The following is an 18,961-nucleotide window of genomic DNA, read 5'->3' on the forward strand; positions in this document are numbered from 1 at the left end:
ATTTTAATAGATTACAGCTAGACTTGGTTGAGTATGCTAACTGTGAATTTAATTACCTGGATAGTTTGAATTTCTATTAAATAAAATCTTGCCTATTTATTCCCTTGAATCACAATACTTGTTTTCTAAAATAATCACAACATTCCTACACTGCAGCTTTTGCTAAATTATTGATGATGTATACCCTCAAATTTAATTATGTTTTAAAGTATTTTCTGTCATGGAATGTATGTTTTGGAGGCAAACAAAGATTCCATAGTTAAGGCAGAATTTACAAAGTTAGTCATGCTTTATTGCTTATTCTTTTCCATCTTTTAAAAATACAGTGTATTCTCCTTCATAGTACAGTATGTATAGTTTGATTACAAAAAAAAATTCTGGATATTTCAAAGTTGCATTTGAATACATCCACTTGATTAGGAATTAAAATTAATAAAAACATAAGGGACTTAAAAAGTGGACCACCCATTATTAGACCTCTTTTTGTCTTCTATCTTGTAACAGAATACAGAATCCAACTACCCAAGAGTATATGAGGCAGGAGGCCGCCCAATGAAAAGGGAGGGTGGAAAAATATCACATTTTCAGAGATGAAACACTTATTATTCTCTGGCAAAAACTGCTTCCTATTAAAACTGTCAAATAGGAATTTCGTTCTTTTAGTATTGAAGGGGGAGTTAAAGCATTAATGGCAGAGAGCAGCAAAAAGTACTCCAACCTTCCCCTACAACATGGGCTAAAACCATTGCTAGCTCCCATGTAAGTGACGCTCATTGCAATTTTGCATAAAGACCTTATTTCACTCACTTCTTGCAATTAACTAATGTTTTTTTCTGTAGTGTGTGCCTACGTTTTTCCCTCAGGCAGAGCCTGAAGGCTGGGCCATGGACTACTGCTGTCTTTCACCATGGCTGCCATCTTCCAGGGCTCTCCACAGCCAAGCGCCACAGCAGGCCTCGGTTGGTGGCCATTCCGAGACGGCTTTTCTTCATTGTTCCAAGCAGATCTGTGTTTTACGATTCCTCACACTACAGGCAATCACCGTGTTGTGTCCCCTCTCCCCCGCCCCCGCCCCAGGCAACTGCAGTTTCGGTTTCATTGAGAACAATGGGTGATGGTGGCCAGTCTAAAAGGAAGAATTCTACATGGAAAAAGAAAAACCAAAGACAAAGCAACTTTTAGTTACAAAAAATAACAGCAAATATGGCCATTCATACTAAGCATCTGTGAGGAAAGCACCTATTGTGCCAGATCCTCTTAACAATCAAGCTAAGAGGGAGGTGGGAACCAGAAAGCTTGTTTTCTGCACTGAAAGGGAACAAAGGAGCTCCCTCCTTTGAGGAAAGATGGAGAGGAAAGTGGGCACGTGCAGAGGGCTGGCTCCAGGCTTGTCAGTGATGCGGGCAAGATTATTTTGCTGCCCAAACGAGAAGGGACAGGGCCACTTCTGCCATGGGATGAAGAAAAGGAGAAGAGCTGAGACAGAGAGGTGAGGAGTTAAGCTGCTGCTCCCAGTACCACCAAGAGGCCAGAAGTAGGGGCTGACGTTGCCTGGCACTACTGCCCTCTTGCCCAGCGAGAGCTGGCACCCATGCAGTCTTCTGCCTTCCTCCCGAGCAGCACTCGGCCTGGCTGCCTGAGTCTGTGCCATAAGACAAGCAGGTAGCATAAGTATGGGAATTTTGCCATTACCCCCACCAATCTGCTGCTCTAGGCAACTAATTACTTCATCTGTATTAAGTGCCAGCCTGGCATACGAGGGGAGCTGGACTGCATGAGCCTGGGGAATTTGGTATATTCACAGGATAAAGTTAAGTGTAGAAAGGAGCACTGAGGTAGAAGCCACACACAGGAGAATGAAAGGACAGGCAACAGGCTAAGGGAATACAAACAAGGGGATAATGTCTCCCCTTGATTGTCTATCCCAAGAAAAATAAATGGTGGGAGGTGGCAAATCAGCAGGAATTTGGAGCACAGAAAGCAAAGGGTGTAGAATCTATTTCAGCAACTTTTCATTGCGCTGGTGAAACAAAGCAGCTGCAAATCCAGTTGAAGTATCCCCTAAACCATAGGTGTACCATGTTCCCCAGATGGGAATACAATAGCTGGAACAGAGTCATGAATATGTATATGAAAGGTAAAATAAAAAAAATAACATTGAAAATCCTTATCTGGGGATTTTATTTAATTTTACATTAATATGTTTGATTGTTTTCTTATAGATAGTTATAACATCTCTACATTTTACTTTATATACTTTAGTCTTTTGGGTATCTAGAAATACTGCTGGCTGTGCTGTATCTGCGTTTTTGTAAAGTATTTAATTTGGTGCTTCATGACAGTCTGATTTTTAAAACTAACATCCGAAAATCAGTGGAGTGTATATTAAGCTGTACATTAAATGGAGTAAGAAAAGCAATTGACTGTTGAATCATTACCAGCTGAACAGGTTTGAAGCCTCTGATCTCAGCTTAGTAATTAGTATTTTTATTAACCAGCTGGAAGAAAATATGAAAGCATGCTAGTAAAGTTTGCAGATGATGCACAATTTAGTAGGATGATAAAATTGAGGAACAGCCAGTTATACACACCAAGATTGTTTGGAAGGAAGGGGAACTCATTCAAGCAACATGTTTGAACACAAATAAATGAAAGGTGACACACCTGGAAACAAAAAAATATAAGTCACGCTTACAGGTTGGGGGAATATAGAAATCTCTGATCATGCAAAAAGAACATGAATTCTCAGTGATGCAGTAGCTAACAATATTCTCAGATATATAAGCTTATATATATTATTCTAGCAATCTGTACATCACCTGCAAATGTTCTTAGTGACACTTCTACATTTTTTTACAGATAGTTGAGTAGAAGCAGACTGTAGGACTCCGGCACATTTTGGTGCTTACCCTGAATACAAAAGGTTGAAAATCTGAAAAGATTAAGACAGGAGCTACAATTGTAACTTAAAGTATGTAAAGCCTGTTTTATGACAGTTTTGAAAAACTCAGTCTATGCAGTTTGTTTAAGAAAAAATTAAAATATACTTTCATTAAAAGCAGAATTTTCTCAAAGTATAAAGATTTTTAGCTTAACAGGCAAAGAGGTTATAAAATCTGAAACTGGAAAGTGAAAGTAGACCAATTCAGACTGGAACTAGGGCATATTTTTTTAATTTATAAAAATACATGATGGGTTTTACATCAATTAATTTTCAAAAGTGGCTGGTACCTAATGACCCCTGATTTAGATGTGAATTTGCAATCTCAAGAGCCTTTAATATGTTCACGGATGTGGAAATACCACTATCAGTTGGGAATATCTGAAGGAGATTATGTATACGAGGAAATGACATGCAGAGATAAGACCATCCTTGCTAGTAACGTTACCCAAAGTAAAAAACTAGTCCATAGACTATTATTTGAAGAGGTGCTTCCCTCTCAGAAATGAAGAATTACTGTTGCATACAACAAAAGCCTCTTCAGTGCCCATGAAGATTATGACTGGAGAACTAGCCCAGAGGATGATTTTCTTACATTATTTCCCAGATTTGTCCAGGTTGGCTTACACGGGGGTATCACAGTTTGAAGGAATTCGTGAATCTAGTGAAATATATTTTGGATGGTATTTGAACTGAATGCACATTAGTACCTAGAAGTACTTTTAAAAGGAGGGAGCTTATGTGGAAGATACGAAGGTCTGGGGGCAGCATCTAAACCAATACATTTTCTCCTTTGCAGGGCTAAATTCCTATAAGGATATCAGATAATATGAGAAAGTACTGTATATCTGGCCTCCAGTCGTTCTTAAAACATCTTTTCTACCTTTTCCAGTCTTGCGTTCTTTAAAAGCAGATGGACATGGATGACACATCAGCACTAATTTTTTCTTCATTAAGTCTGTTAACATAACCATCTTTTTTCTGCTTGTGGATTTCATTTAATTTATAGATGATGTATATCTCCATTCTCCATTTCTATTAACAGTCCTTAAGAACATTATCTAAACAGCAATTTTTGCATATAAAACTGAATTTGAGATACAGAAGACATAAGTGATTCAAAGCATTGCTTATTTAACACCTAAAAATATGTTAAACATTGTATGGATATAGAATAAGATACGTCTCTGCTGGGAAGAATGACTGAAGGTCTCCTCAGACATCCAGGCAGGATTAACCACCGGAAATAATAGTAGATTTAGGTTTTCTATTTACTGTAGTAAGCCAACCTTGTCTATAAACTCCTTATTGCTGAAAACTAAAGGTGTGTGTCTGGGGAGGGCAAGCTTTTCCCCTTGATGTTCCAGGACATGGAAATACAATCCTTTCTCAGACACAGATGTTTGCAATAGAAAACTTTCACTCTGCTCTCTTCTGTTTTTAATCTGCTCATGACAGGAAACACAGATTCAAAATGAATATAAAGAACACAGTCACCATAACTGATGATAATACAAAAGAGCATGTAGGCCAGATTTCTTTTTCCTGACATTATAGGGAGAAAAGGTTTACAGACTTTAGAAGATTCTAGGTGTTTTTACTTCTGATTGGCTACCTGCATAGTGTTTTTCCATGGAATTCGCAGTATACGGTTCTCCGCAACACTATGATCCTATCTACAGTTTAAGCATGCAAAACACAACACTTCTTCATTCTCTCTGCCAGATCCTCAGAGCTTTCAAATGACTATGCTGCCAAAGCTTCTCTGAACAGACAGAGGTATTAAAATGGTCAGATTCTTCCACAGCATGTGTAAAATGTAAAATGAAACAGGTAAAGAGTAATTGATTCATCCTCTTCAGCCAGTCTTGCTAACCTGCAGGCCCTCCAAGATGTCAAAGATGCACTTTTAAACTGTGCCAACATATATGTCTCAAATGATGTTCTTTTTCTGTGGGAATGTGAAGGGTTTGACTGGACTCTTTTCTATGCTTTTGGGTGGACTTTTCCAACTTCTCCTCTTACTCTGTATTCTTCAGATTCCATCCTATCTTGTCTCCTCTCTCTGTGTTTTCTAGTTTGCCTAAATTCTTTTTCTGAATTATTTTTCCCTTTCTCTTGCTTTTTCATTCAGCTAGTCTCTTTCTAATGACTCCCTTTATTTAAAAAAGAATGGGAATAACAATATTTACACAGCAATTTCTGCCAACACATTTATCATGCTGTGTATAAATACACTCTTTAATCTGTGTCCATTTTGTCTATTTAGCCTATAAGCTATTTGGAGCAGGGGCTGTCTCCTTGTGTGTGTTTGAACGCCTGGCACAAAGGGACCCCATTTCAGACTGTACCTGAGCAATACTGTAGCAAACAACAAAAACAATTGTAATAATAATTATCCCTCCTCCAAGCTACATTGAAAGAGCAAGATCAAACACTCAGAAATTGAGAAGTGACAGCATCAAGTTTGTGATGCAATTTTAGTTCATTTCCCTCTCTTCTTTGCATATATTATGATACTATCTCTGATTATAAGATTGCGTACTATTTTTTCCAAAGGGTCTTGCTTCACTGTTCATTTAAAAAAATATTTTCTATTCAAAGTGGTGTCCTAAAACTTCCTTACCATACAATTTTTCTATCATAAACCCTCTGCTGAACAGAAAATTACTAATTTCCTTCTGTATGTTTGTTAACTTTTATCAGATCATCTGAATAATTCATGACTATTAGTGAAATTATTTTGACAATGTTGACTTGGATAGCTATTACTATATTTTAAAGATGGAAGCTAAAGCACAAAGAGATTAAGCATAAAACATAAAACACTCATTAATTTTATGTGCTCAACTTGATAGACATAGGTCCTAATTTTTCAAGCTATTTTATATGTTTAGCATACAGTATGTTAGAAGCACAATAGCAAAGATTGAGCTTTTATCTGGGAGTACATGGAATTTCTCGAAATCTGCTCTAATTTCTCAGATTAGGAATACAAACTGTTTTAGTACATATGGTTAGACTAGCATCACACAAGAACTTTGTGACAGTGCAAGTAATAAACCACGTTTTCAAAATCTGTTCAGCCTCTTTAACCATTCTTTCTTTTTACAATCTGCTGCCACAGCCACCAAACAGCTCCTAATTTCTACAAGAAGTAAGGCACAGGAGACTGTGGACGATAACCCATTACACATCCCTGACTAATTCCAAGCACCCTGTTCATGCTGTAGATTAACTAAGGTTGGGACCCGTGTAAAGCACTGCCTGCTAAAGGCTTTATGAGAACGTAAGTTTTGTGGACTGTAGCCCAGTAATGGAGGTCCCTCTACCTGGATAAAGGAATCCCAAATTCTGGGTTCTGCTCCTAGCACTATCATGCATTTTAACAAATCACTTATTGGAATATATGCTTATATTTTACATATATATATATATATAAATAATATGTAATGCTTAAATCATTAATGACTATTTTCTGCAGCTTCTTTCCTTGATTTTTCAGTATCCTTTCCTAAACATGGACACCCAAAGTCAACTCAGTATTTGCTGACTGGTATCCCAGTGCCCCAGAGGGGACTCAAAAACCACTTAATTCACCACTTCAGCCACAGGATTGCACTAGGAAATAGTTGCTTGAGTTGAAATAGAGTTATCCAACACAAATTCTAAATCTTTTGCAAAATCATTGCTACCTAGGAGATAGCCACTTGCCTGGTAGATATGGTCTAGAACTCTTGTTTCTAAACCAACAACTTTGAATTTGGCTGCATTAAACCCAGAGAACTGAACTAGTCATACATTGCCTGAGTCCTCATTCGTATTCAGCTGTTACTGGTATTTTCCTAATTTGGGTTCAATAACAGATTCTGCACATATAAACAGTTTTGAATGGATTCACATTGAGTTTGGGGTAACGTGGGTAGGGGAAAAGTGTCCAGGAACAATTATCATTATAAAGGCCAGAAGATTTTTGGCAGCCACGGGAGATCTGAGACCAGTGCATATGAGCAGTATGAGCAGGAAATCTTTTGCCTCTCCTAACTTGGACTTCTCTCAGGATGTCACCCTCTTGTCTTTTCTGGGATTCTCAAGCCAGCCTATTCCTGTTGTCCTCCTCCTCACATTCACATCACTATCCCTCCTTTCCTGCACCAAGAACATTCCCTGCTTATTCTTCTGCCCCTGCTAGATTTATGTTACAGTAGTGGGCAGAGTGTTTTTAGGAGTTATTGTAAACTAGTAAGTGCAAATTTTTGTTCAGCTTGAGTTTGGATTCAAGAAAGACTTCAAAGTAATAATTCAGGCTCAGTGCTGGTTGAAGAGAAAAATAACAACTTGAACTCAAGCTTCTAGTTCATTTTCAGTTTAATTTTAAAACAGACTTTGTTTTAAGAGACTGATTATCGGAGTGGTCTGAGTGCTCGCCATGTTTTTGATGTTATTTACAACTCTGTCAATATTTGTGTCAAGGGCATATTTAAATATAAATCATTAAATATCTATTTCCAAATTACTGGTAACAGTACTGAGTAGGGCCAAGCACAAATTACTGTAGAACTCTGCTGAAAAGTCTCCCAGTTCAAATTTGACAAATACTTTTGGAGAACTGCCAGCTAGTCAGCCCTTAGTCCATTTACTATATGCTTTTCTGTATGTTTACTTAGAATTCTCTATGGTACTGAGCCAAAGATGTTACAAAAATCTAAGCCTTTATACTGTTATATTTCTTAATGCAAATTCTAATAACCTCAAAAATTAAACTTAGGTTTCTTTGAGAAAACTATTTCCCCCATTCTTTTTAAGTAGTATTACCTATACCTTCATTCTTTAGTCTTTTATCCCTGAATCACACATAGCTTTTCTCCTCATCATTTTGCCTGAAACCAATGTCTGACTTACTGATTTATATTAACATTAAAATATTTGTACTTAGTAGATGCTTTGAAGATTTCTCCTTGTAATTACATACTGGAAAAGAATTTGCTTTTAAATTCTTCACAACTGAAAAATTGTCTTTGTATTTCCTTTCTACATTATCTCATTTTCTTTATAACTTTCTGAAACTAAGTTCATATTCCATTTGCCTTTTCAGCCTTCCCTTCTTCACTGTCTTAGTTTAACAAAACCCTACCTGCTCCAATTAGTCTTCAACCAAGAACCATTCTAATTGTGAGATACAGGCTAATGAGTAAGTAGACCCCACCTGGAATGTCACCCCATGCTTCACTCAAAGTACATCTTCAGTCTCATATTAGTGGAGCAACCACAGGCTCACATTTAGTATTTTTTGCCTGTCTTGGTCTTAGGACTGGAAAATCTCAGAATACATCATGTGGACTTTCCCTTTTTTCAGCTTCTTGCCTATAATTCAAGCAGCCTCACATGTTTTTTGCCTAATTATGTTCTCAAATATGGCTGACACATTTTTGCTGAAACATAAAACTTGATAAAAATTTCAGCGTAAGATGGACACCATGCATGGAAGTTTTCAGCCCAAATTATTAACAATGCCAATAACAGTATTTATAGTGATGATGTAAATGTTGGAAAAAATCATGTGCACAATTTTTGGCTTAAAGTTAAAACTGTTATTGACTGTGCAAAGTAGATTTTTTTTACCATTTGTATTATAGTATAGTCTAGAGAACTAAATGTAGATTAGGCTCCAATGTACTAAGCACTGTAAATATAGTTTTAAAATGTAAAAATTATTATTAACCAATGCATCAAAGTGAAAATAATTAAATAATTTCATAAACTTTGAGTGTTTTTAACTATTAAAATTAGGTTAAGATTTTACAGTTAGGAGCATTTTATGATAATGTTCTCAGGGATAGGGTCTGAATTAATCTTGCTCAGCACTGACTTGTCTACTGGAAAGAATCACCAATATGCTGTGTACTATCACTAATACAAACCTATAACTGCATCTTCTTTTCTGACTACTGGCTTCAGATTCCACAAATAATGCAATAATAGCTTCCCATACTCACTGCCCCAGATGCTTCCAACCAGGCAAATGATCCCCAGTTTACAACACCTGAAAATTAGTAACAAATATTCTGTGGCTTCCCACCCTGGGAGTTGCATTTATGGCTGGGTAGAAACTGGGAATCCTCCCTGAGAGACCAGGCAGGAAAGGTTGAGGTACAAAGTCTTTGAGAACATGTTAAACCTTAACTTCAGTGTTAATTTGTTTTGGTTCTGTTTTCTGGTGCAGCGGAAGGACTATGTGCACAGATGCAGACTGGAATTGGGGGAGTGGTGGTGGATTGCTGTGTGATGGGTTAAAGCTAAAGGGAGCTGTTTAAGTGACATCTCTGCAAGTAAAATGGGGCTTTATGTACAGCACCAAGTGGTGTAAGTTCAGGGCAGACAGAAGGCTTCTGCAGGGATTAACCTTGGGTAGTTTGATGAGGAAGGATAAATGTGATGGGCAGAGATGGGAAGGATTTTTCAGCAAGGCCAGAGCACCAGAGCACAGGGCAAGAGTCAGTGCCCCTGAAGAGAATGGAGTGGGGAGCCAGGGAGGCGTTGGAGCTTTAACAGGGAACTGCGACCCCAGGGGAGAGACACAGCCGAGGTGGGGAGGCAGTCTGAAGGCCAACCTCTGCATCAGGCAGGGAACTGTGGAAAAAAGGGGGAGAAGCACTGCAGTTTGCCGTAAGGACGAGGCAGACCTGAGAGGCCTCCGCACAGCGCGACCGCGACCACCCTGCCAACCGTCGGCCCGTGACGCACCACGCGAGCACCTGCGCCCTTCTCCCGTCACGTGACTACGACCGCTGGAAACCCCCACCCCCGGGCGGTGCGCGCGCGCATTCTGTAGCCCCACGAGCCGCTCTTCCTTCTTATGCGCATGCGCGGGCTCTTCCGCGCTTCTCTCCTGGTTCCCTTCCCCCCACCCCCGGGCGGTGCGCGCGCGCATTCTGTAGCCCCACGAGCCGCTCTTCCTTCTTATGCGCATGCGCGGGCTCTTCCGCGCTTCTCTCCTGGTTCCCTTCCCCCCTGGCCCCTCTCCACCTTTTCCATGGCGACACCGGGTGGCATGATCCGGGCCTTGCATCGCGGGACCCTCGGCCAGGTAACCGGTCCGGGGCGCTTCCCCACTCCCGCGGAGCCCTTCCCTGGTCTCTCCAGCCCGGGCTGAGTTCCGCGCTGCAGGCGAGGCCGGCCCAAACGTCGGACCGCCCCCGTGCAGCGGAGCGGCGCCGCGCATGCGCGGTAGCTGCGGTGGGCATAGGGCAGGGCAGAGGGGAAGGTCGGCGGGCTCAGCCCCCGTTCCCCTAGGGAGCTGTCCGGCGCCCTGGTGGGTCCAGGCCGAGGCCTGCCGGGAAAGGCAAGGCTGACACGAGCGCTCTGCAGGGTCGAGGAAATCCGCGTGTGAACCCACGCTGGGAGATCACTGACAGAGCCCTATCACTGCCGGCGGGGTTAAGATCGGTGTTGTGGTGCGGGGAAGGTATTAAGAGAAAAGGATCCTTCTGGGTCTGTGTGCCCACTTCGAAGCTAATTAAGGGTGTGGTAGGGTGTGAATCTAGGCAGCAGTGGCTGCTCTTGACTGGCTCCAGGTGTGCGTGCATACTCCAAGTAATTCTAAAGCTGCTACAGTTTGTGCATGTACAAATCCTAAATCCTTGTCCTGTGAAGAATGTCATGGCTTGAACCATGGAGAAAAGGTGGTATACCAGGTAAGTCTCCAGATATGTTTCAGTTAACATAATAATAACTGAGCCAAAAAAAAAAAAGTCCTCAAAGACCACGTTTTGCCAGTTGTTCAAACACTGAAGTACCATTAGACATTGTTAAAGATTTCAGCACTGGTCTTTTTTTCCCCGCTTTTCCCCAGAGCATTATCTTCCAATTTTAAGTGTACCTAAAAACTATGAACTCCTGTTTGCTGTCTGCTGGGTTTTTTTCCATTGGAAAAAAAATTGTGTAGGTGTCTGAAAGTTAGTCAGAGGATGTATTTCAAATCTCCATCTTGGTACTTACACAACTTTGACAGGTCATGATAGTGGTTGAATTTGTTTCATGCATTTGAGATTTTGATTGTGACCATAAGGCATAGGAACTTGCTTTTTTGTTTCTTCCTCTTACTCTGTTATGAAATTGAAACAGAAGCAATTGTTTGCATTGATCATATTTGGGAAGATTCCCTGAGCAATCAACCAAGTCAGCTAACATTTTAATTCAGTGAGCATGTATTTGTAGCCATCCTCCTTCTTGTTTCTATCCATAAGTGGTTTGCCTGACAGCTTAAATTTTTATGCAACTTATAACCTGACTGTTATTACAGTGAGTAGTAGAAGATGCTTTATCTGATGAGAATAATATTAACATTGCCTCATTTTACTGAATGAGTTTTTCCTTAGTTGGACACTTGACTTTTTCATGGAAATCATGCTCACTTTCATATTTCATCCAAATCCTGGGTGGTATGCTTGATTTCTATAACGTAACACTTTATCCAGAATTGGTGTCAGGGTAGGTAAGTCTCAGGTTTGTGAAGAGAAATAGGAAGTAGAATTTCTTCTTAATTTCTCAGTGTTATCCCTGCCATCTGTGACCTTGCAGTAACTTAATTCTATCTCTTCCGCTTCTGAATGAAGGAGTTACTGTCCCTGAGAATTCCAAACTAAAATATATACTAATTCATGTGAAGTTTGTGTATATACATTAGTAAGTCTTGGTAAACTACAAGTTGCAGAACTGCTGGAATTATTTCAGAGCTGGAATTTTTAAGGTTAAACTTAAGAAATTAAAGTGTATTTCAGTTACGTATCAATACAGTTAATAGCATACAAATGACGTTGTTCTGCCCTGTTTCGAAAGAGTCAGTATGTTGAGGAAGGGGAGTAGGAGGGAAAGAGTGAGAACCTGTTATCCCATATGAAACTTATGGGAGATATTTCACTTAGTAACTGTATGCTTCCACTGTGAGGCAGAGGTAAGGTTTCTGACGTGAAGACCAACAAAACCACTTACATTTTAGGGTTTTTTTTCTGTTTCAGAACTCATTTGTGTACAGGACAGCTCCTGAGTTTTAACCACATAGGAGATGTAAAGAGTCTTGACGTGGCATAGTTAATGAGCCCCTTGGGTGTTTCCATTCCTTTAGATGCTTTGATTTCACTTCACTTACGTGTACCTTAATCTTCCTAGGTTTAGAATGCTTCAGGTTTTGAATAGTTATGCTGTCCCTGTAATGTGTTTGCCCTAGCAGATAACATGCATGTCTTGCAAAGATGTCTCTAAACCACTCTTGCTTTAAATACAAAAATGTTTATATACACTTATGTTTCCTACTCTTCATGGTGACTCTTTGGGATCTGTTCAGTATCCTTTTAGGACTCCAGATACTCTCCTGACTTCAATCCTCTAGTAAAGGCTTCTATTTTATTCTAGTCAGAAGAGAAATCTGCTTTGAGCAGACTTGATCCCATTACATCTCTGTATTCCTTCTCACATTAATTTCTATGCCAGCTTTAAGTCACCCATCAGATCAAGATTACTCATCAGGTGCTTTGTCACTTGGTTACTGTTACCTGAAGTCCTTTGGATGTAATAGATATCTGAGAATATACTTCCTTGATGTTATTCTTCAAATGTTTTAATTTAGAAAACAAGAGGCCCAAAGTCAGTGTTGTGTAACTCTGTATCACTAAAAAGCTAGCAGTCGTATTTGAAATTTTCTCTGATTTTAGATTTGCAAATCTGATAAACTGAGAGCAAAGTGACAAAAGTCTACAGCATAAGTGCCCTCTTATGGCTATCTTGAAAGAATTGCACTCTCGTAAGAAGAAAATGTTGGTTTCCTGATTTTTGCTGTTCCTGTGGCCAGACTGTACGTCAGTGTAATTAACTATTACGGTGTACAGCTTGGAACAAATCATGTATTTGTTGTGTGCTAATGAGGAATATTCAGATTTCAGCCTGGAAGTGTGTTTGTATTCAAGCTTAAGTAGTAAATGTCTGCTGGCACCCTTAAAGTTGCGGTGTTTTAAATATTTGACAATGCAGTCATATTATGACAAGATGCAGTTTCTGTGATTTCAGCTGTGTTTTACTGGAGGGCACAGTTCATCATTATGCTGCATTTATCATGCTACGGAAAGGTCCTCTCTATTTTGTATTGTGCATATTTCTGACCTACAATGGGAATATGTAGTCATAATATACATGGTTAAGAAGAAAGTAACATTTTATTGGAGAGATTAATCTATATTTTGGGGCATGTGACTTTTAAGAGTGCATTTTCAAGTTCTTTGATTTACTGTCCTTCAGTGGTCTCTAAGACAAGGTTGTGGGAACTCATTTCATCATGTTTGTTTCTTTGAGAGGACACTTAAAAATGGCCATGAACAGGTACTCTGAAGAATTATTGATAAAATTCTGAGAATTCCTGCTATAGCATAACCTGGCAGTGGGAAAAGTCAATCTGAGTCAGTCAGGTTTATGGCATGATAAAATATGACATAGTAGAGGTTTGGTCATGTCAACAAAGCTCTAGACATTGTTGCTATCAATGTAAATGTCCAGTTATATCTGGAAACTTATTGAATCTGACCTCAGATTTTGTGTTGATTACTGAGTTCCATAGGTTAACTATTACATAAATATCTTCATCTGATAATCTCTATAGTCTCATGGTTGGAATATATATGCCAAATCACTTAAGATCAAGAGAGAGAGTCACTGGTACAATTCCAGCCTCCGTAGGCTTTATTTTCTCTAATTCAACCCTTCGTTCCTAGCCATAACAGCTGCTGCTGGAAAAATCTAGGGAAGTGAATGAGGTAAAGATAAGGACTGTATGTGCCTAGGTGGTTAGGGGAGGAAATCTTGTTTGTCAGCAGTAGTGCCAATGCCTGTGACTGAGTGCTGAGTGATTTTTTTTTTTTTACTGGTGTGAACTGAAGCTATTGGACAGGTATCTCTTTTTGCCCCTATACCACATAATGGACTTCTCATTTGCTCAGAGAGAAGCCTAGTCAGCACTGCACTTAACCCTTCAGACTCTCTGATACGACATTCAGGTCCTTACCTGTAGCTGTTGCTACATAGTATGTCTCAGACATACCAAAAGGTGGTTTACTGTTGATGTTGTCCCAGCCAAGTAGAAGATGGATGAGGTCTTGCTTTTGGTTATAGATTCTCGTGCACCTGTAGATGGCTTTCCACGCTCCCAGGGGGAGGCCTACTTTTAGATGTCATTTGCCATCCTGAGGATGTTGGGAGTCTTTGGCACTATTTTTGTCCTCCAGTAGCAAAGCAATTAACACTATTGCAGTCATTGTAATAATATTGTAACGTCTGTTCCTGTTCTTAGAGCTGTCTTCCTGAGACCATCTTTTGATGGAAACATGGACCTCTTCCTCTCATTTAGCTTCTTTCTCTCCAACTTTTTTCTTCTGTCTTTGATGGGTAAGCCTTTCCTGGCCTTTGCACTTGATCTAGTAGAATGGCTGTATTGCAGTTGCCAAGTTGTACACTTCAGTGCTCTACAGTCCCCATCTCTGTCCACTTTTACAGGAGTTTGCTTTATTGGGAAATGAATTCTCTTTTGGCCTTGCGTGATGTAGAAACGTATCTTCCATTCACAAGGGTTGGGGCTTTTTTATACAAAATATTTTTCTTTCTTCTTTGGTGCTAGTGTTTGGCCATTTATTCTGGACTCAAAGTTGGACTTGATGTAATGAAATTCAGGGCAGTGACTCTAGCAGACAGTGTTCAGGTCATGCAGAGAGAAGATTGGTTTGAGTCCCACAGTCCTAAGGATGCCTACTTCTACATTTCAATGAATGTTGCACAGAAAAGATCCCTGTTGAATATTTGGTCAGAACCATTGGAAATGCAAGACTTTCTAATTCAAGGAATCTAAACCAAAGCGTTGGCAGTCTTAGCAGCTCATTTAGAAGTCTACTTGTTTCTTTACCTGAGTTAATAGCTGAAAAAAAGCCACAGGATGGATCCCTTTAGGCTGCTGTTTCTCTAGCTGGCTTTATAGTTTGTGACCAAAATCAAAATGTATATTTACTGCTTCTTCATCTGTTGTGACAACCTGATGAGTCTTGTGGCCAAAATTAGGCTAGGCTGGCATGTTTTGCTCTTAACAAATCCATGTTTACTGTTGTGAGGTTTTGGAGGATTTTGGTTGGTTGATTAGTTTTTTACTCTAGTTACCTTCTAAGGAATTACAGAAATGTTTTGTTTTATTCACTGAAAATTGATGCTAAACAAACTAGCTCCCAAAGTGCTCCTCCTTCCCTTTCTTTTGAAGACAGGAATTACATTTGTCCTTTTTTTGTCTTCTGATACTTTGCTAGGCCTCTGTGAACCTCAGGTATTCTGGCTGGTATTCTCAGTACTTTAAGAAAAGATCTTCAGACTGGTTGGATATGATGACATTTGATTCATATTATGATTACATACTGTTCTTCTTGTTTTCAGGCCACCTGAGCACGCCATTCTTGCTATGCCCGATTAATGACTGGGCACATTTGATATTTTTAAATGAAGGTTGCTGCAAAAATGCCATTAAATATAAAAATTGAAGGATTGTTTTGGAGGGAATCATTAATATGCTTTTTCCAGATTGCAAATTTAATCTTGAAAATCATTAGCTATAGTTACCATATGGATAAAGGAGGTAGCTGAAATCAGCAGGCCCTAATCCTGATGGATTTCAAACATTGCAGTTGAAACCCTAGTGGGGGAGAGAGCTCAATTTTTGTTGTCATTCAGCTGTTATAAATGAATAGCAAGCTATTTAAAGGCATCTCTGTTCTCATCTTGAATTTGTTGCTGTCACATCAGGGTCACTTTGTTAACCATTAATGAAATGAGTCCCCAGATGCATGTAACAAGCTGTGCTTGTACACAGGTTACTACAGCGGGCCAGCTTCAGAGTGGTCATCCAGGCATTCGTGTACTGAGACTCATGGATGAGCAGAGAAATTTTGAGTGCCTGCATTGAGTTTATGGTTGGAACAGTCCCTGGTGTAGTGTCTCTTTCTTCTAGAGAACATGAAGATTGAGGGCAGTGGAGTGCTTTCAACTGAGAGAAGCTGGAAATGCAAATACCTACTTGATTGCAGAAAGCCATGCTGTTTCCTGGTGTCCAGTATGGGGTTGTGCAATATATTATAATCTACAGGGCTTTTAAGAAGGATCTAAGTGACATAAGAAATGCTTTCCAAAGAGGAGTAGCCTCTATGGGGACTCCTACATAGAAATTGGTAACTAGTTTTCTGTTTTCTTTAATTTCCTGCTTTCCTGTTTTCCTGAATTTTATCTTTTTGACGGTTGTTGGGCACAGATGCTCAAACTTACTGAGTTACCAAACTCCTCCTGAAATCAGTGGGATTTAGCAACAAAACGTTCCGGACTTTGGTTTAGGTTTTTAGTCTCTCCTCTCAATGTTGGAAAGAAAGTCTTTTCCTAATCAGTCATTGATTTTAATTTTAATTACTAAATAACTTATGTTTAATCCTTTAGGGTAGCTGATTTATCTTTCAATAAATCATTGGTGGTGTTCCCTACACCAGAAGGAAGCCATAGGCTTGTTTATCATTTTCAGAGGTAAAGGGAAGTTAGTATGCAGTGAGAGAATATACATTTGTTGGGTCTTCACTGGGTTTGGCAGGACTCATATTTCCACATAGAATTATTAGAACTTCCAGTTGAGGAGAGAGACCTCTCCCAATCAGGCTTGCCTAATGCTTTGTCTGTAGTGGATTTTGGATACTGTTGTAGCTGCACGGGAGAGGGACCCCATTGTAGACAGAAATGAAGGATCTTTGAGGCGTGAACTGGCCCTATTCATTTCCATAGAGTTCTAACAATAAAGTCTGGCAAACGTAGATTGTTTTAGCAGGAAACAGCCCTTTATTCTGGCGTCTTGGCAGGGCTTGGGTAGAGTCCCACCATTCTTTCCCCCTCTGGCCCTTGCTTTGAGTCTCTTGGCTGAGCTTGATTTTTCTCTGAAGGGACTTGTTTTTATTAAATTGTTTTTGTAAAGTGAGTTTAATGAAAGATGCTACACTGGCAATCCTAGGTGTTGGAGTTCTGTTTAAATATCTCTGTGTATATTGGACAAACATACTGTGAATTGTACTGTCTGTAGTGGATCACCTCTGTCTCTAGACCACAAACTGGGGGTCCTGTTTTAATGCTGTTTAATTGGCAGATAGAATTTCCATTTACTAATATGGCAAGCACTATTCTAGCCATTCAACAATTAGTTTTTCCATGACACAAGTTGTGGTTTGTCCTGGGACTCTAGAGTTAGATGAACAAATGTTTTGTGGAGTTGACTCAAGTTACAATAGGATCAGAGGCTGAAAAGCCCTAAATGTTAAGTCAGTTAAGTTACCTTGGATCATTTATTTTTGAGCTCTGCTGAGTTTCTGAATAACGAACTGAAACTGTTTTTCTTTTGGTTACTCAAGCCCTTGACTGTTTATGATACCATTCTCATAGTCCCCAACTTGGAAAAATCTTACAGCAGGCATTTATTGTTTTCTGTTGTATCACACAAATCCATGCATCCACTGAACAAGGTGAAATACATTCTCGTCCCTAGAGATGTCTACCTTGAAAGTATGCTGAAGTTCTCACTGCAAGGGGGAAGAAGTATATGTATATATTTAAAATATATAACTGAATATATACATACACATATGTAAACTGTATATTAAATGTATATTTTTTATATTACTCATATTTATTTATTCATTTCCCTCCTCCTTGTGCTGGAATCTAATGGTGCCTACCAGAAATGAAATGTCTGTTTTTAACTTTTAACTTCTAGTTCTTTGAATTTTGCTAGGGCTTGCTTCCCCTGCTTGAAGCTGTCACAAGGAGTGGAATGGTGAAGCTGGCTTGATAGGTTTCAACGATGTCTGAATGAAGAATCAGACCACTGACCAGGGTTTCCTCAATTTTCACCATGTTGCACATAGGTGTATTATGAACCGCTTACTGGTGTTACTAACTACATACTGACGTTATTTTCATAACCAGGCAAATAGTACCTTGCTATGCTCAATTCCTATTTAGCTGGCACTTTCATAATTGTACAGACCAGGAATTTTTGTTTATTTTACCTAGTTTATAGATAATGATCGTGGAACCTTACGGTACATGTTAAAAGGTACTTTTGCCTTTCGGTGCTTTTCCCTTGAACATTCAAAGTGGGGTAGGCCTACCTAGTTCACCTAGGAGCTGGTATTTTGGAGCTTCTAGTTTTCTTGTGAAGTCTTGCTTGGGGTACTTTTCTCCCTTCTGGAGTGATTTAGGTGATTTTCTGCAAATTCAAATCTATTGTAGACTGGTTTGAGTGGACCGTCACTATTTCTGTTCCTGTGCAGAAAGATTCCATGGTCAGCTAGAGATAATTTCCATTTTTGAGATTCAAAGCTCCTGCATAACTCTTCTAATTCCCAGAAGCTATTAGCTTATTTGGAAGCTAAAGTGAGAAGAGACTGTATACATATTTCCAATCTGCCTGATGCTGTGTGAATATTGTAGTCTTGAGTCTAGTCAGTGCAGTCTTCTCACTGACAATCCGACATTATACCTTGGTGGTCTTAATGTCTTCTTCACAGTATGGATGCTGAGCTGTTGTTCTGATTTGGAAGGTTGTTGGCCAATGTCTGAAATTTCAATTGCTAGCATCTTCCCAATTTCTAGGCTCACCATCATCTATTCCCTTCTGCCAGGTGCATAGTTCTGACCTTGAAATCTACCTTGTATCTGTGCTTTGGAAAAGATGCATCAACATTTCCACATTAATAAAAGACTTAGGGCTTCCTAATTATCTGACAGAAGATTTGCATAGCATCCATTTCTGTCACTTGCTCTTGCACTCATAGATACTCTAATATTCTTGTCATTTGCCAGCAGGTTTTCCAAATGGCCTATTCTGAGCTTACCCAGCAAGAGAAACAGTTCTTTCCAGGGATTCTTCTTTAATCCTAGAAGGTCTAATGGGAATTCCCTTTTCTACTTATC

General features: G+C 39.4%; 1 protein-coding gene and 1 long non-coding RNA gene across 4 annotated transcripts in view; one reads left to right on the plus strand and one right to left on the minus strand.

Annotated features, from left to right (window-relative positions):
* Window positions 1-270: 270 nt before the first annotated feature.
* Window positions 271-10,050, minus strand: LOC135329751 (uncharacterized). The gene is made up of 2 exons (XR_010391364.1): window positions 9,968-10,050; window positions 271-9,571 (listed from the first exon to the last, which is right to left on the minus strand). It is a non-coding gene; the product is annotated as an uncharacterized LOC135329751 (long non-coding RNA).
* The window catches only part of WARS2 (tryptophanyl tRNA synthetase 2, mitochondrial), a 45,315-nt gene continuing 36,224 nt past the window's right edge, over window positions 9,871-18,961 (plus strand). For 2 of the 3 annotated variants that reach the window (XM_026104863.2, XM_064519456.1), the window contains exon 1: window positions 9,871-10,028. In XM_026104863.2, the coding sequence (XP_025960648.1) occupies window positions 9,975-10,028 (54 nt within the window). In that variant the 5' untranslated portion in view covers window positions 9,871-9,974. Of the gene's footprint in view, window positions 10,029-10,145; window positions 10,636-18,961 lie in introns of those variants that run through there. The other variant, XM_064519450.1, reaches the window with a different exon arrangement.

Source organism: Dromaius novaehollandiae, chromosome 1 (assembly GCF_036370855.1).
Source record: "Dromaius novaehollandiae isolate bDroNov1 chromosome 1, bDroNov1.hap1, whole genome shotgun sequence".
NCBI classification, from domain to species: Eukaryota; Metazoa; Chordata; class Aves; order Casuariiformes; family Dromaiidae; genus Dromaius; species Dromaius novaehollandiae.